This window comes from Bombina bombina, chromosome 2 (assembly GCF_027579735.1).
Source record: "Bombina bombina isolate aBomBom1 chromosome 2, aBomBom1.pri, whole genome shotgun sequence".
NCBI lineage: Eukaryota > Metazoa > Chordata > Amphibia > Anura > Bombinatoridae > Bombina > Bombina bombina.
The window spans coordinates 488,047,052-488,066,505 of NC_069500.1; the positions used below are offsets into that span (position 1 = coordinate 488,047,052).

Consider the following 19,454-nt stretch of genomic DNA (forward strand, 5'->3'; position numbering starts at 1 on the left):
CTCCCGGATCCCTGGATCTGGACCCGTAACGAGGAAGCTTGGCGTTCTGTCGAGACGCCATGAGATCTATCTCTGGTTTGCCCCAACGTCGAAGTATTTGGGCAAAGACCTCCGGATGAAGTTCCCACTCCCCCGGATGAAAAGTCTGACGACTTAAGAAATCCGCCTCCCAGTTCTCCACTCCCGGGATGTGGATTGCTGACAGGTGGCAAGAGTGAGACTCTGCCCAGCGAATTATCTTTGATACTTCCATCATTGCTAGGGAGCTTCTTGTCCCTCCCTGATGGTTGATGTAAGCTACAGTCGTGATGTTGTCCGACTGAAACCTGATGAACCCCCGAGTTGTTAACTGGGGCCAAGCCAGAAGGGCAATGAGAACTGCTCTCAATTCCAGAATGTTTATTGGTAGGAGACTCTCTTCCTGATTCCATTGTCCCTGAGCCTTCAGAGAATTCCAGACAGCGCCCCAACCTAGTAGGCTGGCGTCTGTTGTTACAATTGTCCAGTCCGGCCTGCTGAATGGCATCCCCCTGGACAGATGTGGCCGAGAAAGCCACCATAGAAGAGAATTTCTGGTCTCTTGATCCAGATTCAGAGTAGGGGACAAGTCTGAGTAATCCCCATTCCACTGACTTAGCATGCACAATTGCAGCGGTCTGAGATGTAGATGTGCAAAGGGTACTAGGTCCATTGCTGCTACCATTAAGCCGATCACCTCCATGCATTGAGCTACTGACGGGTGTTGAATGGAATGAAGGACACGGCATGCATTTTGAAGCTTTGTTAACCTGTCTTCTGTCAGGTAAATCTTCATTTCTACAGAATCTATAAGAGTCCCCAAGAAGGGAACTCTTGTGAGTGGAAAGAGAGAACTCTTCTTTTCGTTCACCTTCCATCCATGCGACCTTAGAAATGCCAGTACTAACTCTGTATGAGACTTGGCAGTTTGAAAGCTTGAAGCTTGTATCAGAATGTCGTCTAGGTACGGAGCTACCGCAATTCCTCGCGGTCTTAGTACCGCCAGAAGAGCACACAGAACCTTTGTGAAGATTCTCGGAGCCGTAGCCAATCCGAATGGAAGAGCTACAAACTGGTAATGCCTGTCTAGAAAGGCAAACCTTAGATACCGGTAATGATCTTTGTGAATCGGTATGTGAAGGTAAGCATCCTTTAAATCCACTGTGGTCATGTACTGACCCTTTTGGATCATGGGTAAAATTGTCCGAATAGTTTCCATTTTGAACGATGGAACTCTTAGGAATTTGTTAGGATCTTTAAATCCAAGATTGGCCTGAAAGTTCCCTCTTTTTTGGGAACCACAAACAGATTTGAGTAAAACCCTTGTCCTTGTTCCGACCGCGGAACCGGATGGATCACTCCCATTAATAAAAGATCTTGTACGCAGCGTAGAAACGCCTCTTTCTTTATTTGGTTTGTTGACAACCTTGACAGATGAAATCTCCCTCTTGGGGGAGAGAATTTGAAGTCTAGAAGGTATCCCTGAGATATGATCTCTAACACCCAGGGATCCTGGACATCTCTTGCCCAAGCCTGGGCGAAGAGAGAAAGTCTGCCCCCCACTAGATCCGTTCCCGGATCGGGGGCCCTCGATTCATGCTGTCTTAGGGGCAGCAGCAGGTTTCCTGGCCTGCTTGCCCTTGTTCCAGGACTGGTTAGGTCTCCAGCCTTGTCTGTAGCGAGCAACAGCTCCTTCCTGTTTTGGTGCAGAGGAAGTTGATGCTGCTCCTGCTTTGAAATTACGAAAGGAACGAAAATTAGACTGTCTAGCCTTAGGTTTGGCTCTGTCTTGAGGCAGGGCATGGCCTTTACCTCCTGTAATGTCAGCGATAATTTCTTTCAACCCAGGCCCGAATAAGGTCTGCCCTTTGAAAGGTATATTAAGCAATTTAGATTTAGAAGTAACGTCAGCTGACCAGGATTTTAGCCACAGTGCTCTGCGTGCCTGAATGGCGAATCCGGAATTCTTAGCCGTAAGTTTAGTTAAATGTACTACAGCATCTGAAATAAATGAGTTAGCTAACTTAAGGGCTTTAAGCTTGTGTGTAATCTCATCTAATGGAGCTGATTCAAGTGTCTCTTCCAGAGACTCAAACCAAAATGCTGCTGCAGCCGTGACAGGCGCAATGCATGCAAGAGGTTGCAATATAAAACCTTGTTGAACAAACATTTTCTTAAGGTAACCCTCTAACTTTTTATCCATTGGATCTGAAAAGGCACAGCTATCCTCCACCGGGATAGTGGTACGCTTAGCTAAAGTAGAAACTGCTCCCTCCACCTTAGGGACCGTTTGCCATAAGTCCCGTGTGGTGGCGTCTATTGGAAACATCTTTCTAAATATCGGAGGGGGTGAGAACGGCACACCGGGTCTATCCCACTCCTTAGTAACAATTTCAGTAAGTCTCTTAGGTATAGGAAAAACGTCAGTACTCGCCGGTACCCGCAAAATATTTATCCAACCTACACATTTTCTCTGGTATTGCAACTGTGTTACAATCATTCAGAGCCGCTAACACCTCCCCTAGTAATACACGGAGGTTTTCCAGCTTAAATTTAAAATTTGAAATATCTGAATCCAGTTTGTTTGGATCAGAACCGTCACCCGCAGAATGAAGCTCTCCGTCCTCATGTTCTGCAAATTGTGACGCAGTGTCTGACATGGCCCTAATATTATCAGCGCACTCTGTTCTCACCCCAGAGTGATCACGCTTACCTCTTAGTTCTGGTAATTTAGCCAAAACTTCAGTCATAACAGTAGCCATATCCTGTAATGTGATTTGTAATGGCCACCCAGATGTACTCGGCGCTACAATATCACGCACCTCCCGAGCGGGAGATGCAGGTACTGACACGTGAGGCGAGTTAGTCGGCATAACTCTCCCCTCGTTGTTTGGTGAAATATGTTCAATTTGTACAGATTGACTTTTATTTAAAGTAGCATCAATACAGTTAGTACATAAATTTCTATTGGGCTCCACTTTGGCTTTAGCACATATAGCACAGATATCTTCCTCTGAATCAGACATGTTTAACACACTAGCAAATAAACTAGCAACTTGGAAATACTTTTCAAGTAATTTACTATAATATGAAAACGTACTGTGCCTATAAGAAGCACAGAAAAAGTTATGACAGTTGAAAATTAATAAACTGAAAAGTTATAGCATCAAATCTTTGTAAAAAACACAATTTTAGCAAAGGATTGCTCCCATTAGCAAAGGATAACTAACCCTGATAGCAGAAAAAAAAAATAAAAAAAAAAATACAGAAATAAACGTTTTTTTTTTTTTTTATCACAGTCAACTACAATCTCACAGCTCTGCTGTGAGTGATTACCTCCCTCAAAACAAGTTTTGAAGACCCCTGAGTTCTGTAGAGATGAACCGGATCATGCAGGGAAGACAATAAACTTCTGACTGAATTTTTTGATGCGTAGCAAAAGCACCAAAAAAGGTCCCTCCCCCTCACACATAACAGTGAGAGAGATCAGTAAACTGTCATAAATTAAATAAAACGACTGCCAAGTGGAAAAAAATAGTGCCCAAAACATTTTTTCACCCAGTACCTCAGAAAATTAAACGATTTTACATGCCAGCAAAAAACGTTTAACATTAATAAATTGAGTGTTATTAAAAAGCCTGTTGCTAGTCCCTGCAAATTAGGCTAAAGTTTTATGCATACAGTATAATTCCAGTGAAGTGCCATTCCCCAGAATACTGAAGTGTAAAATATACATACATGACAGCCTGATACCAGTTGCTGCTACTGCATTTAAGGCTGAGTTTACATTATATCGGTATGGCAGAATTTTCTCATCAATTCCATTGTCAGAAAATAATAAGCTGCTACATACCTCTTTGCAGATTAATCTGCCCGCTGTCCCCTTATCTGAAGTTTACCTCTCCTCAGATGGCCGAGAATCAGCAATATGATCTTAACTACTCCGGCTAAAATCATAGAAAAACTCAGGTAGATTCTTCTTCAAATTCTACCAGAGAAGGAATAACACACTCCGGTGCTATTATAAAATAACAAACTTTTGATTGAAGGTATGAAACTAAGTATAATCACCACAGTCCTCTCACACATCCTATCTATTCGTTGGGTGCAAGAGAATGACTGGTAATGGCAGTTAGGGGAGGAGCTATATAGCAGCTCTGCTGGGTGAATCCTCTTGCACTTCCTGTTGGGGAGGAGTTAATATCCCATAAGTAATGGATGATCCGTGGACTGGATACACTTAACAAGAGAAATAAACAGTTTCAGAAAGTGGGAGAAGGGAAGGAACAAGAGTTTCCAGAGTATGTCTGAATCTGTCTCAATTCACATGATTTTCTTTAAGCATTTTATACTACCATGTTCACTGATTTATCTTGCCAGCTGTTTGCAGGTCAAGTTTGCAAATTCACAATACATTTATTTAACTGACAGAAAAGTAATGTGTACTATATTAGATGCAAATAAAAGCTAAATTGTAGTGAAACAAATTGTTTAATTTGTATTTGCTGAGAACTGAAAATGTATATCAATGTCAAGTGCTCACCTATTAACATCACTCCCCCCTTTAAAATTCTCTATCCCAGAGAGCCTCTTTACCTTCTATAAACTATACTATAAAAGGCATCTCTCTGGGATTTCCAGGTTTTGCCTTTTTTCTTAGAGAATTCAGAGAGTTCAGCCCATGTGAAGCCTGCACTATATTTTCTCTTTCATGCTGGAGAATGTTTAATCATCAGGCCCATAAAAAGTAATAAAGCTCTCTGGAAAAGAGAATCTTTCAGGGGAGATTGAAGCTAAAGGGACATGCAACCCGATTTGTTTTCAAGATTTAGATAGAGCATATAATTTTAAACAACTTTCTGATTTACTTTTATAATCAATTATCATTATGTGCTTCATTCTCTTGGTTTCCGTTGTTGAAGGAGCAGCACATTTGGTGAGCCAATGACAAGAGGCATATATGTGCAGTCACTAATCAGCAGCTAGCTCCAAGTAGTGCATTGCTGCTCCTGAGCCTACCTAGGTATGCTTTTCAACAAAGGCACTGCAAATTGGAACGTTGTTTAAAACTGTATATTCTATCTGAATCATTATAGAATAATGTGGGGTTTCATGTCCCTTTAAAAAATGGAGCACCCGACACTAATATAAATTCTCAGTGTGCAGCAAATACAAATTAAACGAAAATGTTTTCACTACGGTTTAACTTGAATTTGCTTCTAGTTTAGTACAGATTGCACTTGTAAGCCTGAGCCATTTGGCCTATGAACAGTATTCCTTTGTATGTCTGGCTTCTCCCCGCATTACTGCATCTTCTGGCCTCCTAGCAGCAAACCTCTAGTTTATGAATGCTTATTACCAACTGGTGTCTCCTGGCCCCATGGCAGTAGCCTGCATAATATTCAGCAACTCTGCTTTTCTAGCTCCTCACCTGTATGCCTGTTTACTTCCACAACAACCTAACTACAAGTTATTATTTTTTCCATTCTTTGCAAGCCTGTTCATTTGCCTTTCTTCTACCAGTTAATTCTAAAGCTGCTTTTAGACTTTGGCCAATAGCCCTTTCACCTTCATTAGCTATGCTGAGACGTATTAGCATATTTTCAGTTCAACCTCAACATTATCCTTGGCTGTCATGCTGTACAATTCTATACTCAAAACTATTTCTGTTTCAATTCCAACTCTAGGTTATTTCTTTTGCATCTACTTTCGAGCAGTTTTACTTATATGCTTGTTATGGTCTTTCAACGCCTAACAAATCTGAAACCATCACAAAATTTATTGGTGAGTAAAGACACCACACAATACCTGTCCATTTTTCTCAGTATTGGCTACATTTAGTATTTTATCATAATAAAGATAAACCTGCATTGTTCTATAATTACTGATAGATCTCAGTTTTCATAGCAGACAGGGTAAAACTGCTGGTTTAGTTCTCTCTTGAAGGAACCTCTCAAATGGACAAACTATTTCAATAGAACCAATATGTGTGGATTAAGGACTTGCAGAATCACAACCAAAATATGAAGGTCTGCAACTCGGGATAATAACTTATATAGAAATAAGAAAAACAGGACCTTTATGTAGCTGAGTAAATTTAGTTTACCTCATTCTGTATTTGCTTGGGAGGAAGCAAAACATTTTTCTAAGAGCTGTCCAAGACAGAAAAAAAGGAGTTAAAACTAGAAATAATTCTAGAAGAAAGTGCTTGGGAAAGCTAATCAAACAAAATGAATATATGATCCTGCATTTCTTCCTTTGAGATTCTGAAGTAGATGCATGGTTTTGTATCAAATGTAAAAAATCATAAGCAAAACTAGATACAATTACACTATATGTATGATCAAAATAAGCAGTACTGATCGATCTAGGCAGGCAGGCAGCTCAGTTACCTTTCCCACAGTAATGGCATATTTTGCTCTCAGAAAGATAGAGAATGCAATCATTTGCAATGCTCTTAAAGGGACAGTCAAGTAAAAAAAAAAAAAAAATCTTTCATGTTTCAAATAGGGCATGTAAATTTAAACAACTTTCCAATTTACTTTTTTCACCCATTTTGCTTTGTTCTCTTGGTATTCTTAGTTGAAAGCTAAATCAAGGAAGGCTCATATGATAATTTATAAGCTCTTAAAGGCCGCCTCTTATTACATGCTTTTTTTAATTGCTTTTCACAACAGGGGAGAGCTAGTTCATGTAAGCCATATAGATAACATTGTGATCGTGGCTTGTGGCAGACACTGCACTAATTGGCTAAAAAGAAAGTCAATAGATAATAAATAAAATCTCAGGGGGCTGTCAGAAGATGCTTAGATACAAGTTAATCACAGAGGTAAAAAGTGTATTTCTATCACAGTGTTGGTTATGCAAAACTGGGGAATGAGTAATAAAGGGATTATCTATATTTTTAAACAACAAAAATTCTGGTGTTGACTGTCCCTTTAAGTGAATAAATTCACAATCAGAGACTAAATCTTGGACAAAATTGTCATTGCCTGGTCCCACCTAAATTTCACCAGCTCCATACTGGTTGAGGTAAATGATCATTCAACACCACAAAGTAGCTGTGTAGGGTCTGAAGAATGTTATTTCACCATACTTAGTAAGATCACAAGGAACAGAAAAACAAAACAATATAATGTGTAGGGAGGGCACTCTGACATTCACTGTGGCTAACAGTACTCTAAAGGTTTAGAAGTGATCCGGGCAGTTTAATCTATACAATAAAAACAAGCTACCAACAAAAAGGGCATAGGAAGATACAATTTTTTCAGCATTTAAAGGGATACTAGCCCCACATTTTTTCTTTCATGATTCAGATAGAGTGTGCAATTTTAAACAACTTTCTAATTTACTCCTATTATCAATTTTTCTTTTTTTCTTGTTATCTTGATTTGAAAAAGCAGTAATAAAAGGTTAGGAGCCGGCCCATTTTTTGTTCAGCATCTTGGTAGAGCTTGCTGATTGGTTTGCTACATTTAGCCACAAATCAGCAAGCGCTACCCAGGTGCTGAACAAAAAATGGTCCAGCTCTAAAGCTTACAGTACTGCTTTTTCAAATCAAGATAGCATGAGAACAAAGAAAATTTGATAATAGGAGTAAATTAGAAAGGTGCTTAAAATCTCATCCTCTATCTGAATCATGAAAGAAAAAAAATTGGGTTTAGTATCCCTTTAAAGACTATAAAAGGATAGCAGCTTTACAGAAGGTCTTATTCTAATTATGTTTCGCTAGAGAGAGATCTACAAAGGTGTATACCAGAAATGAATTGTCAAGACATTAAAGTAAAATTAGAGGCTGAGGCAAGAAGAAGATAAAAGATGTAATTTTAACAATAAAATATTATTCAAATTAAATATTATTTTATGAATACTTACTTCAGGCTCTTCCATGAGGTGAGGCTTTTGGTCAGGGCTCCTATGTTCTCTGGCAGCAACAACCTTGGTGCTTTTTAGTGTTTGGGACACAGAGACTGATCTGGGTTTTTGACTGTCTGTCCAAGCACTCTGCACTCCTTGAATAAGGTACGCAGTCCGAGTCTCATCACTGTCGATGGTTAAGTATGTTACAGAATTTAGACCCCCCCTCTTATTTTCCTACTCAATGAGAGTATATAAAAGGCTTATAAAGGATACAGGGTGGGTGAGACTTGCTGCAGCAAATTCACATCTTCAGCAATTGGGAATAGCTCGTCATAATCACACAGGAACCTGCATGGTCCAGGTAAAGAATATAAATTGTATGTTAGACATCTCTACCAAAGGTCAACCCACAACCTGCATTACATTTAAAAATAAATAAAAATAAACACAAACTAGTGCTTATAACCAATGTAATTACATCTAGCATAAACTCCAAACACAATCATCTTACATTTAGTTAGAAGATTTTACAGAGCTTTTATAATGCAGATAAGTCCTATGATACTCCTCTGAAACGAATGGAAGAATGTGTGTTGCTGGCCTGCTCTGCAGGGGCTAGAGGCTGCTCTAAGGTGCAAATTTAGACAGAAGTACTGTCCTATAAGATTATATGCATGTACTATTTCTGTAACATGTTAAAGGGACACTACAGTCACAAACTTTCATGATAGATACAGCATGCAATTTAAAAAAAATAAAATCCGATTTCCTTCAATTACACAGTATTTTTATATGCACATGTTGAGGCACCAACTCCTACTGAGCATGTGCAAGACATTACAGTGTATACATGAGTCTATGATTGGATTCTGGTTGTCAAATGATACAGGGTGTAGGGAAATGGAAGGAAATTTGGAAATAAAACAAATCTACTGCATTCAAATTATTTTTATTGTACGTTTGTTGATTATGTAATTCTGTGTTTGCATTTTTATAGGTAGAATTAAAGAACTATTAATCATGTCTAAATTAAATTACAACAAACTGCAACACTCTAAAAATCTCACTGATCATATACGATGAAGTAAAACAAACATCATAGAGTAAAAAGCATTACGAAGTAAAGGAATATTTATCTAGGTGCATTACTTTTAGACCTTTCAAGATTAGAAGTAGATGTTCAAAGGACTTTTTACAGGATCAACCGTATAATTTCTTTATTTTTAAAGCCAGTATATCAACAATTTATGATGTGAATCTCTGCTCTAAAGGTAGCTAATTAATTCATTCATTATTAATATAACTATTGGCTATAAAAAGCGTTTAACTATCGGCCCAAATAAATAACTGTTAGCAAAGGAACTGAATTAGAATTTTATGAATAATTAGAAAGAAAGAAAGAAAAATAAATAGATAGAAAAAAAACTTTTAGCTTAAATATATTTGGTATTATGTGGAACCCTTGTCAAATTAATATGTGATTCATAAAACATTTTAATGGTGTATAACCCCATAAATTACTCAAAATTAACCCAATGCTAAATGAAATTCAGTATCAAACCTTAAATATTAAATAGGCAAGTTCAGTACTTGAATTTCAAAATCTCTCTCAGTTCCCAGGTTTAATTTTTACCTCCTTTCTGGAAGCAATGATGTTAGAATCTGTAGAAAATCTTCCACGAATGGCTGAACATTCTCTGCTCTGAAAAAAACAAATGACATTTGAGTTACAAAATTCAAGCTGAACCTTCATTTATATTATGTTTGGGAAACAGGCATTGTGTACCTGTGCTCCAAGATGGGCCGCAGACATGTCTCACTGATGATCACATGACAAATCTTCAAGAGCTTCTTCCTGGAGTGGGATAGCCTCCTCCAGAGATCAGACTGCACACTGGGAAAAATAGAAGTATGAGGCAGCCTTGTTTAAAGGGACATGAAACCCCCAATTTTTCTTACATGATTCAGATAGAGAATACAATTTTAAACAACATTCCAATTTACTTCTATTATCCAATTTGCTTTTTTTTTTTTAAGGTATCCTTTGTTGAAGAAATTGAAATGCACATGGGTGAGCCAATAACAAGAGGCAGCCACCAATCAGCAGCTACTGAGCCTATTTATATATGCTTTTCAACCAAGGATATCAAGAGAATAAAGCAAATTAGATAAGAGAGTCAGAAGGCCACAGCTGTTACTTTAAAGGGAAATTAAACCCCAAAATTTTCTTTCATGATTCAGATAGAGAATACCATTTTAAACAACTTTCTAATTTAATTCTATTATCTAATTTGCTTCATTCTCTTGATATTCTTTCCTGAAAAGCATATCTAGATAGGCTCAGTAGCTGCTGATTGGTGGCTGCACATAGATGCCTCATGTGATTGGCTCACCCATGTGCATTGCTATTTCTTTAACAAAGGATATCTAAAGAATGAAGCAAATTAGAAAATAGAAGTAAATTGGAATGTTGTTTAAAATTGTATTATCTATCTGAATCATGAAATAAATTTGTTGGGTTTAATGTCCCTTTAACTCTTCACAAGGCTTACTTAGAGGTGGAAAGATCTCTGCAAAACTAGATCAGTTTCCATTTTCTGGGCTTTTAATAATGAAGCTTCTGTTGAACACATTTGTAAGGCAGCAGCATGGTCATCCGTACATACTTTTACTAAATTCACCACTTTGATGTGTTTGCTTCTACCGAAGTGGCTTTTAGTAGGAAAGTCCTCCAGGCAGCAGTGTCTGGAAATTAGGAGTGTGCCTTTTCAAAAAACGTTTTTGTCCTGCCCAAATTAATTGTGATCCCACAGCTTTGGGTATAAGCTCCCAGGAGTAATGGCTTGTGGACTCTAACCACCTTATAAAAGAAAACACAATTTATGCTTTCCCGATAAATTAATTTCCTTTATGGTGGTGAGAGTCCACGGGACCCACACATGTTTACTAAATTTCCTTTTTTTTTTTTATGGCAGCAGTAATAGTTTGCACTTCATTTTCCCTGATTTGTCCTTTCCACCTATCCTTGCTTGGCTAAACACAAGACTGGCATACTAGAGAGGATGGAGGTATTAAGGGACATGAAACCCAACATTTTTCTTTCATGATTCAGATAGAGAATACAATTTTTAAAAAGTTTCCAATTTGTTTCTATTATCAAATTTGCTTCGTTCTCATGTTATACTTTGTTAAAGAGATACTGAGGTAGGTAGCATGCACATGCCTGAAGTGCTGCCATCTATTGCTCTTGCTAATGTATAACATTGTTTCAAAACTGCTGCCATATATTGCTGCAGACACGTGCACAACACTGAGCTTTCATCCCTGCTTTTCAACAAAAGATACAAGAGAACAAAGACATTTTGATAATGGAAATAAATTGGAAAGTTGTTTAAAATTGCATTCGCTTCCTGAATCATGAAAGAAAAAAAAATATGGCTTTCATGCCCCTTTTTAAAGGGATACAAATTCCATTTTTTTCCCATGATTCAGATAGAGCACTGGTTTTCAAACCTGTCCTAAGGCCTCACCAACAGGCCAGGTTTTCAGGATTACCTTGGATGAGAGCAGGTAAAATAATTATGTTTACTAATCAGATGGTTATTTCAGTTCAGATATCCCTGTTAGAGAGGCCTGAAGACAGGTTTGAAAACCAGTGAGAGAGCATGCAATTTTAAGCAACATTTAGCCACCAATCAGCAGGTGCTACCTAGGTCCTGAACCAAAAAGGGGCTGGTTTCTATGTTTACATTCCTGCTTTTTCAAATAAAGATAAAAACAAGGAAAAATGTATACTATGAGTAATTTAGAAAGTTGTTTAAAATCACATGCTTTATCTAAATCATGAAAGAAAAAATTGTGTTTTGTGTCCCATTACCTTTCCAACGGTAAAATACAGGCTATTAAGCAGCATGCCCCCATTTCTCTATATTGTACATTGTAAATTTTAAATAAAGTTGCGTGGTGACGTCATCACATCATTGCGAGCGACATCACTGCACGAAACGTGAAGCCCTGCAATGCCTGTCACTATACAAGCAAGGTCGCCGGGGTGGGAGTCAGTGGGAGCCCCCAGATTGCCCACTTCGATATACTTTAATTTATTTACCCCCCCACCATTCTACCAAGTGATTGTTTACTCACTGCAGTAGCACATTTACATCTGCTCCTATGTGTTTTCAACATAGAACAATATATATAACAATTTTAAAAGGATATATTTCTGGACAACAAAACAATGCAAATGTTGCAAAGTAAATTAAAGTTAAAATGTTATTAAAACATTTATTTTGTAGGCAGACCCAGTGAAATGTAGTCTTTAATTGAGAATATATACTAGGATTAAATTAAAAATAGGTTTTATGTTCCTTTAAATAGCATCAAACACAAACGCAGATATAAGACTGGACATTGAAAAACAAAACAGAATTGACAAAAACAGTAATGCATATTGTATAGGGGAGGAGCTTAAAATCGGTTACCTTTTATCTTCAAAACTTCTCTGTTTTACTGTGCCCTCTAGCTCTGAGAAGAACTGTTCATAAAACGTGCACAATCTAAAGGGAAGCAGGAGTACAAATTTAGTTAAGAACGTTGTTTATGTAGAAAGACAGACAACTAGTTTGTTTTAAAGGTGTGAAAGTCAATGAAACCAATTAGTAATGCAAAGCCGACGTTTCTCACACACCTGGTTAAGAAATCGTGCGTCTGCAGAGTTTGTGAAGCTTCTGGGAAAATTTCCAGAAAAGCCCAAAGTGTGCTGGAAGTGTCACAGAGATAAAACACAGCATCACACAGCTCCTAATAGACAACAGAAAGATTGTATAAAAAAAGAAAAACACCAGCAAAATATTAAAGATATTTTTTCATTGGCTTACTTGCTTGTCAGATACTTTGCACTGACACTTGTCAGAATATTTTCTTGAGACCTTTTATCCATTGAAACCCCATTTAGGCTATTTTTATGCTTTATACCTTGTTTTTTGTTTATTTTGAGGGAGGGCTGTCAATATCAGACACACTTATTTTAACAAACATAATCATTAAACTGTTACAACAGTGGGTAGCAACATAGCATGACTGTAGGGCTTGTGATTGCAGTGCTAACCAGAGCATCAACAGCCGTACAGATTGTTGTAGCAGAACCAGCAAAGAGACTTGCATCCTACTTTTCTTTCGGGATTCAGATAGTACACTTTTAAACAACTTCCCAATTTACTTCTATTATCAAATTGTCTTTGATTTCTTGTTATCCTTTTTTGAAAAGCAGGAAGGTAAGTTAAGGAGTGTGCACGCATCTGAAGCAGTATATGGCAGCAGTTTTGCAACAATGTTATACATTAGCATGAGCACTAGATGGCAGCACTATTCCAGGCATGTGCACGCTACCTACCTAGGTGTATCTTCAACAAAGAATGAGAACAAAGCAAATTTGACAATAGAAGTAAAATGGGAACATTTTTAGAATTGTATTCTCTATCTGAATAATGAAAGAAAAAAATGTGGGTCTCATGTCCCTTTACGTTTTTTTTATGGTTACGTCTAGCATGGGATCCCTTTGTTTGTGTGTAGGGATATATTAAAGGAACAGTCTAGTCAAAATTAAACTTTCATGATTCAGATAGGGCATGCAATTTTAAACAACTTTTCAATTTACTTTAATCATCAAATGTTCTTTGTTCTCTTGGTATTTTTTGTTAAATAGCTAAACCTAGGTAGGCTCATATGCTCATTTTTAAGCCCGTGAAGGCCACCTCTTATCTCAGGGCATTTTGTCAGTTTTTCACAGCTAGAGGGCGGTAGTTCATGTGTGCCATATAGATAACACTGTGCTCACTCACGTGGAGTTACTTAGGAGTCAGCACTGATTGGCTAAAATGCAAGGATGTCAAAAGAACTGAAATAATGTCTGCAGAGGCTTAGATACAAGGTAATCACAGAGGTAAAAAGTGTATTTATATAACTGTGTTGGTTTTGCAAAACTGGGGAATGGGTAATAAAGGGATTATCTATCTTTTTAAACAATACAAATTCTGGACTTGACTGTCCCTTTAATATCGATAGACTCTTTAGTAACAATAATTAAAAAAGAGTTTAAAAATATTGATCCACCTCAGTATTTGCAAGCTTTTCTAGAAGAACAGGGATTTTCTGTACATTTAAGTTTACTTCTCAGGTAGGCTAAAATTCAAAGAACTGATAAGAAAGGGAGGAAACATGAACTTAAAGGGACACTAAACCCCAAAAAAATTATTTCATGATTCAGGTAGAGAATACGATTTTAAAAAAAATTCCAATTTACTTCTATTATCTAATTTGCTTCATTCTTTAGATACCTTTTGTTGAAGAAATATCAATGCACATGGTTGAGCCAATCACACGAGGCATCTGTGTGCAGCCACCAATCAGCAGCTACTGAGCCTATCTAGATATGCTTTTCAGCAAAGGATATCAAGACGATAAAGCAAATTGGATAATAGAAGTAAATTAGAAAGTTGTTTAAAATTACAAGCTCTTTCTAAATCATGACATAAAAAATGTGGGTTTCATGACCCTTTAACTATCTCCATAAACATTAGGTTGTGCCGTATTTGCCACAATATAGTTATGCTACAATCAGCAACAGCAATCTATTGTCTCCTAAACAGAATTATAAAAATACATCTATTTAACCGGCAAACAAAACAGCTTACATACTTACCCATCAACTACAAGTACTACTACTAAAACCAGAGCTTTGTGTACTTAACCCCCACATATTGTTTAAACACATAGGTAAAGTCCTTCTTGGGAGAACCAAGTACTGTAGCTCCCAAAATGGAACAGAGCCACAAAGTTGAAGGTTGTGCAACGGCCAGCAGTTCTCTGCAGCTCCTGAGTAGGGTTATGTTTATGTGTTTAACCCTTTTGTGGGGGTCACACACATAGCATTCCACAATTAGTAGTGCAAAAATTATGTGTTCTAACAAATTAGGGCGTGCAATTTTTGCACTATAAATGTCCCTTTAAAACAGAAGGCAACCAACTAGAATGTCATATATAGTAAACATGGTGAGAGATTTCAGAAAAGCTTACATTGGGATTTCCCTATAAAAGACATTTATGTTCACTCTTCCAAATTGACTGATATTCCCTTACTATGGCTACCTCTTCTCACACATCACAGTTGTAAATAACCCTATTTAAAGGTCAAAAGCATCTCTAGCAGCTAGAATATGTCCTTTATTATTATTATTGGTTATTTGTAGAGTGCCAACAGATTCCGCAGCGCTATAAACATAGGCGGAATACAAGGAAACATTTATAGGGATCAGACAGGTAGAGGGCCCTGCCAAGAGTCACACTGTTGTAGTCAGCTCTAAAGAAGGTGATCTACAAACAGCATGGCTCTTAGGCTTACGTGCTAAGGGGGTTCAAGGGGATAGCAATGGAAGAGAGGAAACGGTATAAAGAAAGGTTAGTGTAGGTTGTATGCATCCCTGAACAGTAGAGTCTTCAGGGAGCCATCTGTCATTCCCATAAAACCAATAAAAGAAAAAGAAAAAAAAAAAAGCATAAAAACGTAAATACACAAAGATGAGTTAACCTGTGCTGACATATCTTGAGGAGTTAGTCGCTTCTTGTCACCTAGTTTCTGGGGCTCAGCAGTTGCCCCCTCTTGATTCAGACCACAAATTTCCAGAATGTTGGTGAATACCTAACAAAACAAAGACACGTGTTAGAGAACAACCTCGGATATTTCCCACAATTCATACCCACACTGCCATCCCTCACCTGCAATAATGTGGGAACACTTTCATCAAGATCCTGGTAATAACTAGGCTGATGCTTGAAAATATTACCTGAAAATTAAAACACACTTATATAAAGAGAAATACAATAATAAACAAAATTCAGTTAGAGAAGCAATAACCCAACTACAAACAGTGCAATGCAGAGATATAAACAAAACAAAAAACAGTCAAGTCCAAAAAAAACTTTCATGATTCAAATAGGGCATGTAATTTTAAACAACTTTCCATTTTACTTTTATCACCAATTTTGCTTTGTTCTCATGATATTCTTAGTTGAAAGCTAAACCTAGGAGGTTCATATGCTAATTTTTTAGACCTTGAAGGCCGCCTCTGCATTTGACAGTTTTTTACCACTAGAGGATGTTAGTTCATGTGTTTCATATACATAACATTGAGTTCATGCACGTGAATTTACTGAGGAGTGAGCACTGATTGGCTAAAATGCAAGTCTGTCAAAAGTACTGAAATAAGGGGGCAGTCTGCAGAGGCTTAGGTACAAGGTAATCACAGAGGTAAAATGTGTATTATTATAACTGTACTGGTTATGCAAAAATGGGGAATTAAGAGATTATCCATATTTTAAAACAACAAAAATTCTGGTGTTAACTATCCCTTTAATTACAAAAAGGTAAGATACAGACAAAGATAGGGAGCTTTAAAGGGATAGTCTAGTCAAAATTAAACTTTCATGATTCAGATAGAGCATGCAATTTTCAGCAACTTTCTAATTTTCTCCTATTATCATTTTTCTTCATTCTCTTGCTATCTTTATTTGAATGTAAGCTTAGAAGCCAGACCATTTTTGGTTCAGCACTTGGGTAGTGCTTGCTGATAGGTGCTTGCCGATAGGTGGCTACATTTAGACACCAATTAGAAAGTACTACCCTGGTTCTGAACCAAAAATGGGCCGGCTCCTATGATTACATTCTTGCATTTTCAAATAAAGATACCAAGAGAACGAGAGGAAAAAAAACTGATAATTACGAGTAAATTAGAAAGTTGTTTAACATTGCCTGCTCTATCTGAATCATTAAAGTTTAATTTTGACTATTCCTTTAAATGTGAGACACTTACATATCATCTTCTGGAGCATGGCTGAGTTTCCCTTTCCAAACAGGATACAGATATCTAGGAGTTTGGGGACGTCAAACAAGTAGTTATTGTACAGAATCTCCCCAAAGACAGACGGGGTGATGTGATGATCCTGAATTTCATAGAAAAAAAGTATTGATTACATTACCACATATGATCATTTTCAGCTTCCTGAAACTCTTTGACTTTATACCTTGGATTCCTTGTGTGTGGACATCCGCAGGATCGTTAGAAAGACTAACTGGTGAACTTCATCCTGCACATTCTGTACTGCTGGAGGTAAAGAGCAGGGAAGATCGTACTTCCGGGGGGCACTGCTCAGGTAAGAATCCAGGCATTTCTGAACAGATTCATCAAATATTACCTGGTTGAGGAAGAAAGATGAAATAGATTTAAAAAAAAAACCTACATAAAGAAACATTAAATGATTTACATTTTCAAGACTCAGAACATGTAATTTTAAAAGACTTTTCAATTTATTTCTAATATGAAATTTACGGCATTCCTTGGTATTCTTTGTTAATAAGCATACATAGGTAGGCTCAGCTGCAGCAATGCTCTACAGGATGCTAGCTGGCCGTTGTTGGCTATGTACATAAGCCTTACCAGATACATTCAGCTATGTCCCAGTAGTGCATTGCTGTCTGGAGATGACTTTAACCCCTTCAAGGGGCTTAAAGGGACAGTCTACTCCAGAAATGTTATTGTTTAAAAAGCTTGATAGTCCCTTTATTACCCATTCCCCATGTCACGAATACCTCAGGAGTTAGCTGAGAAGGGGTTAATTCTGCTTAGTTGTGAACTAAGAACAGTTGTTTGTTTTTTAAAAAAATACCTGCGTACTGGGTTTGTTTGTGTTTTCTTTGATGTGCCAGAACCCCTCATAAATAGTTTCTAAAAAAAACCTTCCTCCAAATGCCAAGTGGTGGCAGCATTGTTAGTTTAGTGTGGGTGGCATTAAAGGGGAGTTTGGGCATTTCTTTTAAGTCTAGTACAGACTAGAGAGTGTTGTTAACCCTTGCACCCACTGAACTAAATCACAAACTGGTCTGGTGTGGCTAGATTGTGACATATTAGTGAGAGTAGAAGGGGTCTGATAACCCTTTCTGTGCCAAATAAGTGACTGGCGCAGGGTTGGATAACCTTGGTTCGTCACACCCCAGTTTTGCATAACAAACACAGTTATATTAATACACTTTTTACCTCTTTGATTACCTTGTTTCTAAGCCTCTGCAGACTGCCCCCTTACCTCAGTTCTTTTGACAGACATGCATTTTAGGCAATCAGTGCTGACTCTTAAATAACTCAACGAAAGTATGCACAATGTTATCTATATGACACATGTGAAACTAGTAGTGTCTAACTGTCAAATTACACTAAGTTAAGAGGCAGTTCAACACTTAGAAATTAGCATATGAGCCTACCCAGCATCTTTCCACAAAGAATTCCAAGAACAAATCAAATTTGATGATAAAAGTAAATTGGAAAGTTGTTTAAAATTGCATACCCTGAGAGATGTTGAGGGAGGAGCCCAGGTGTGTGGTCACGTGAAGCACCTGCTCCGACTACCTTCCCTGCAAGCCTGTTGGCGAGAATTCGGCGCCCAAACCCTTGGACCCCGGGCGGCTTGCAAATTAAAATACTACCACTACTGGAACTCGGCTAGTGCCATACCAACGCACTAAGCTGCTTATGCCAATTGTATGGACACATACCTCTCAGAAAATATCGGCATAAAGATCCATCGCATAACATAAAGATTTATCTAACACCATCACTAAACTGCACTACTGCCTGTAAAGGAGAAAGGGAACAGAAAGGTGAACCTTATCTAAACGGCTATACCCAGAGTGTTAATCCTCCAATACACCTTTTTCCTGCAGGCGCTGGGTGAGAAAGGCTGCATCTGTCTGGGAATACCTCCTCAGCCATACATACCAGAGGCGAAGCCCAACTGATCAGTTACCAGCCTGCACGGACGGAGCCCCCCTGCACCTTAGCCCTTTCTGACCTGTCGGGTAATTGAAGGAAGTTTACCTCTGCTGTCCGGTGGTGGGTGCCGACGCGGCCGTCTTCATCTTCCTGACTCGGGAGTAGGAGGAATCACCTGATTGCCGGATCTTCTTTGGCTGCGGTCTGGCCGTTTTTTCCTGTGTCCCGCTACGCTTCTGGCAACGAGGAAAAGGAGCGCAACGTCTCCGGGAGTGTTACTCCTCATTGGCCCAGGGATCCCCTCCCACCGATGTTGCGTGAGGGACTTGGATCACTCCGCTCGCCTAGTTGTCTCCCCGGGACCGGGCCGCTGTCCTCATCTAAATACCTGCCCTGAGTCTTGGCTGGTGAAGCTGACCAGCGCTGCCTGCCTGGTCTCCACACTCACCACTCTCCTTTCATGGTTGTTGTGAAGGGGGAGCCCGGATTACCCAGAAAAACTTCTGTGATTGCTTCTTAGCTCCTCGTGTACAGTCTGGACGGTAGCTGGTAAAGTACATGCTAACTGTCTGATATCTGCACATGTTTTCTTAATGTGTTAAACAGATTAATAGCCACTATCTTTGTTTTTTAACTTTCCTTTGCTATAAATAAGTTGTGGCTGACATCCCTCCCAGAACTTTGCCGGTTTCTTTGGGAAAGAAACCATATAACAAGAACAGTACTATTAGAACGGTTTAAAAAACATGATTGTTCTTA

The 19,454-nt window shown here is 38.3% G+C and overlaps 1 protein-coding gene across 1 annotated transcript in view; it reads right to left on the minus strand.

The window, feature by feature from the left end:
- ASCC2 (activating signal cointegrator 1 complex subunit 2) overlaps window positions 1–19,454 on the minus strand; it is a 147,338-nt gene that overhangs the window by 119,742 nt on the left and 8,142 nt on the right. Inside the window, 10 exon segments of the mRNA XM_053702191.1 lie at window positions 7,894–8,062; window positions 8,152–8,226; window positions 9,512–9,580; window positions 9,665–9,772; window positions 12,360–12,434; window positions 12,566–12,678; window positions 15,464–15,574; window positions 15,652–15,719; window positions 16,746–16,875; window positions 16,957–17,127. Coding sequence (XP_053558166.1) covers window positions 7,894–8,062; window positions 8,152–8,226; window positions 9,512–9,580; window positions 9,665–9,772; window positions 12,360–12,434; window positions 12,566–12,678; window positions 15,464–15,574; window positions 15,652–15,719; window positions 16,746–16,875; window positions 16,957–17,127 — 1,089 coding nt within the window.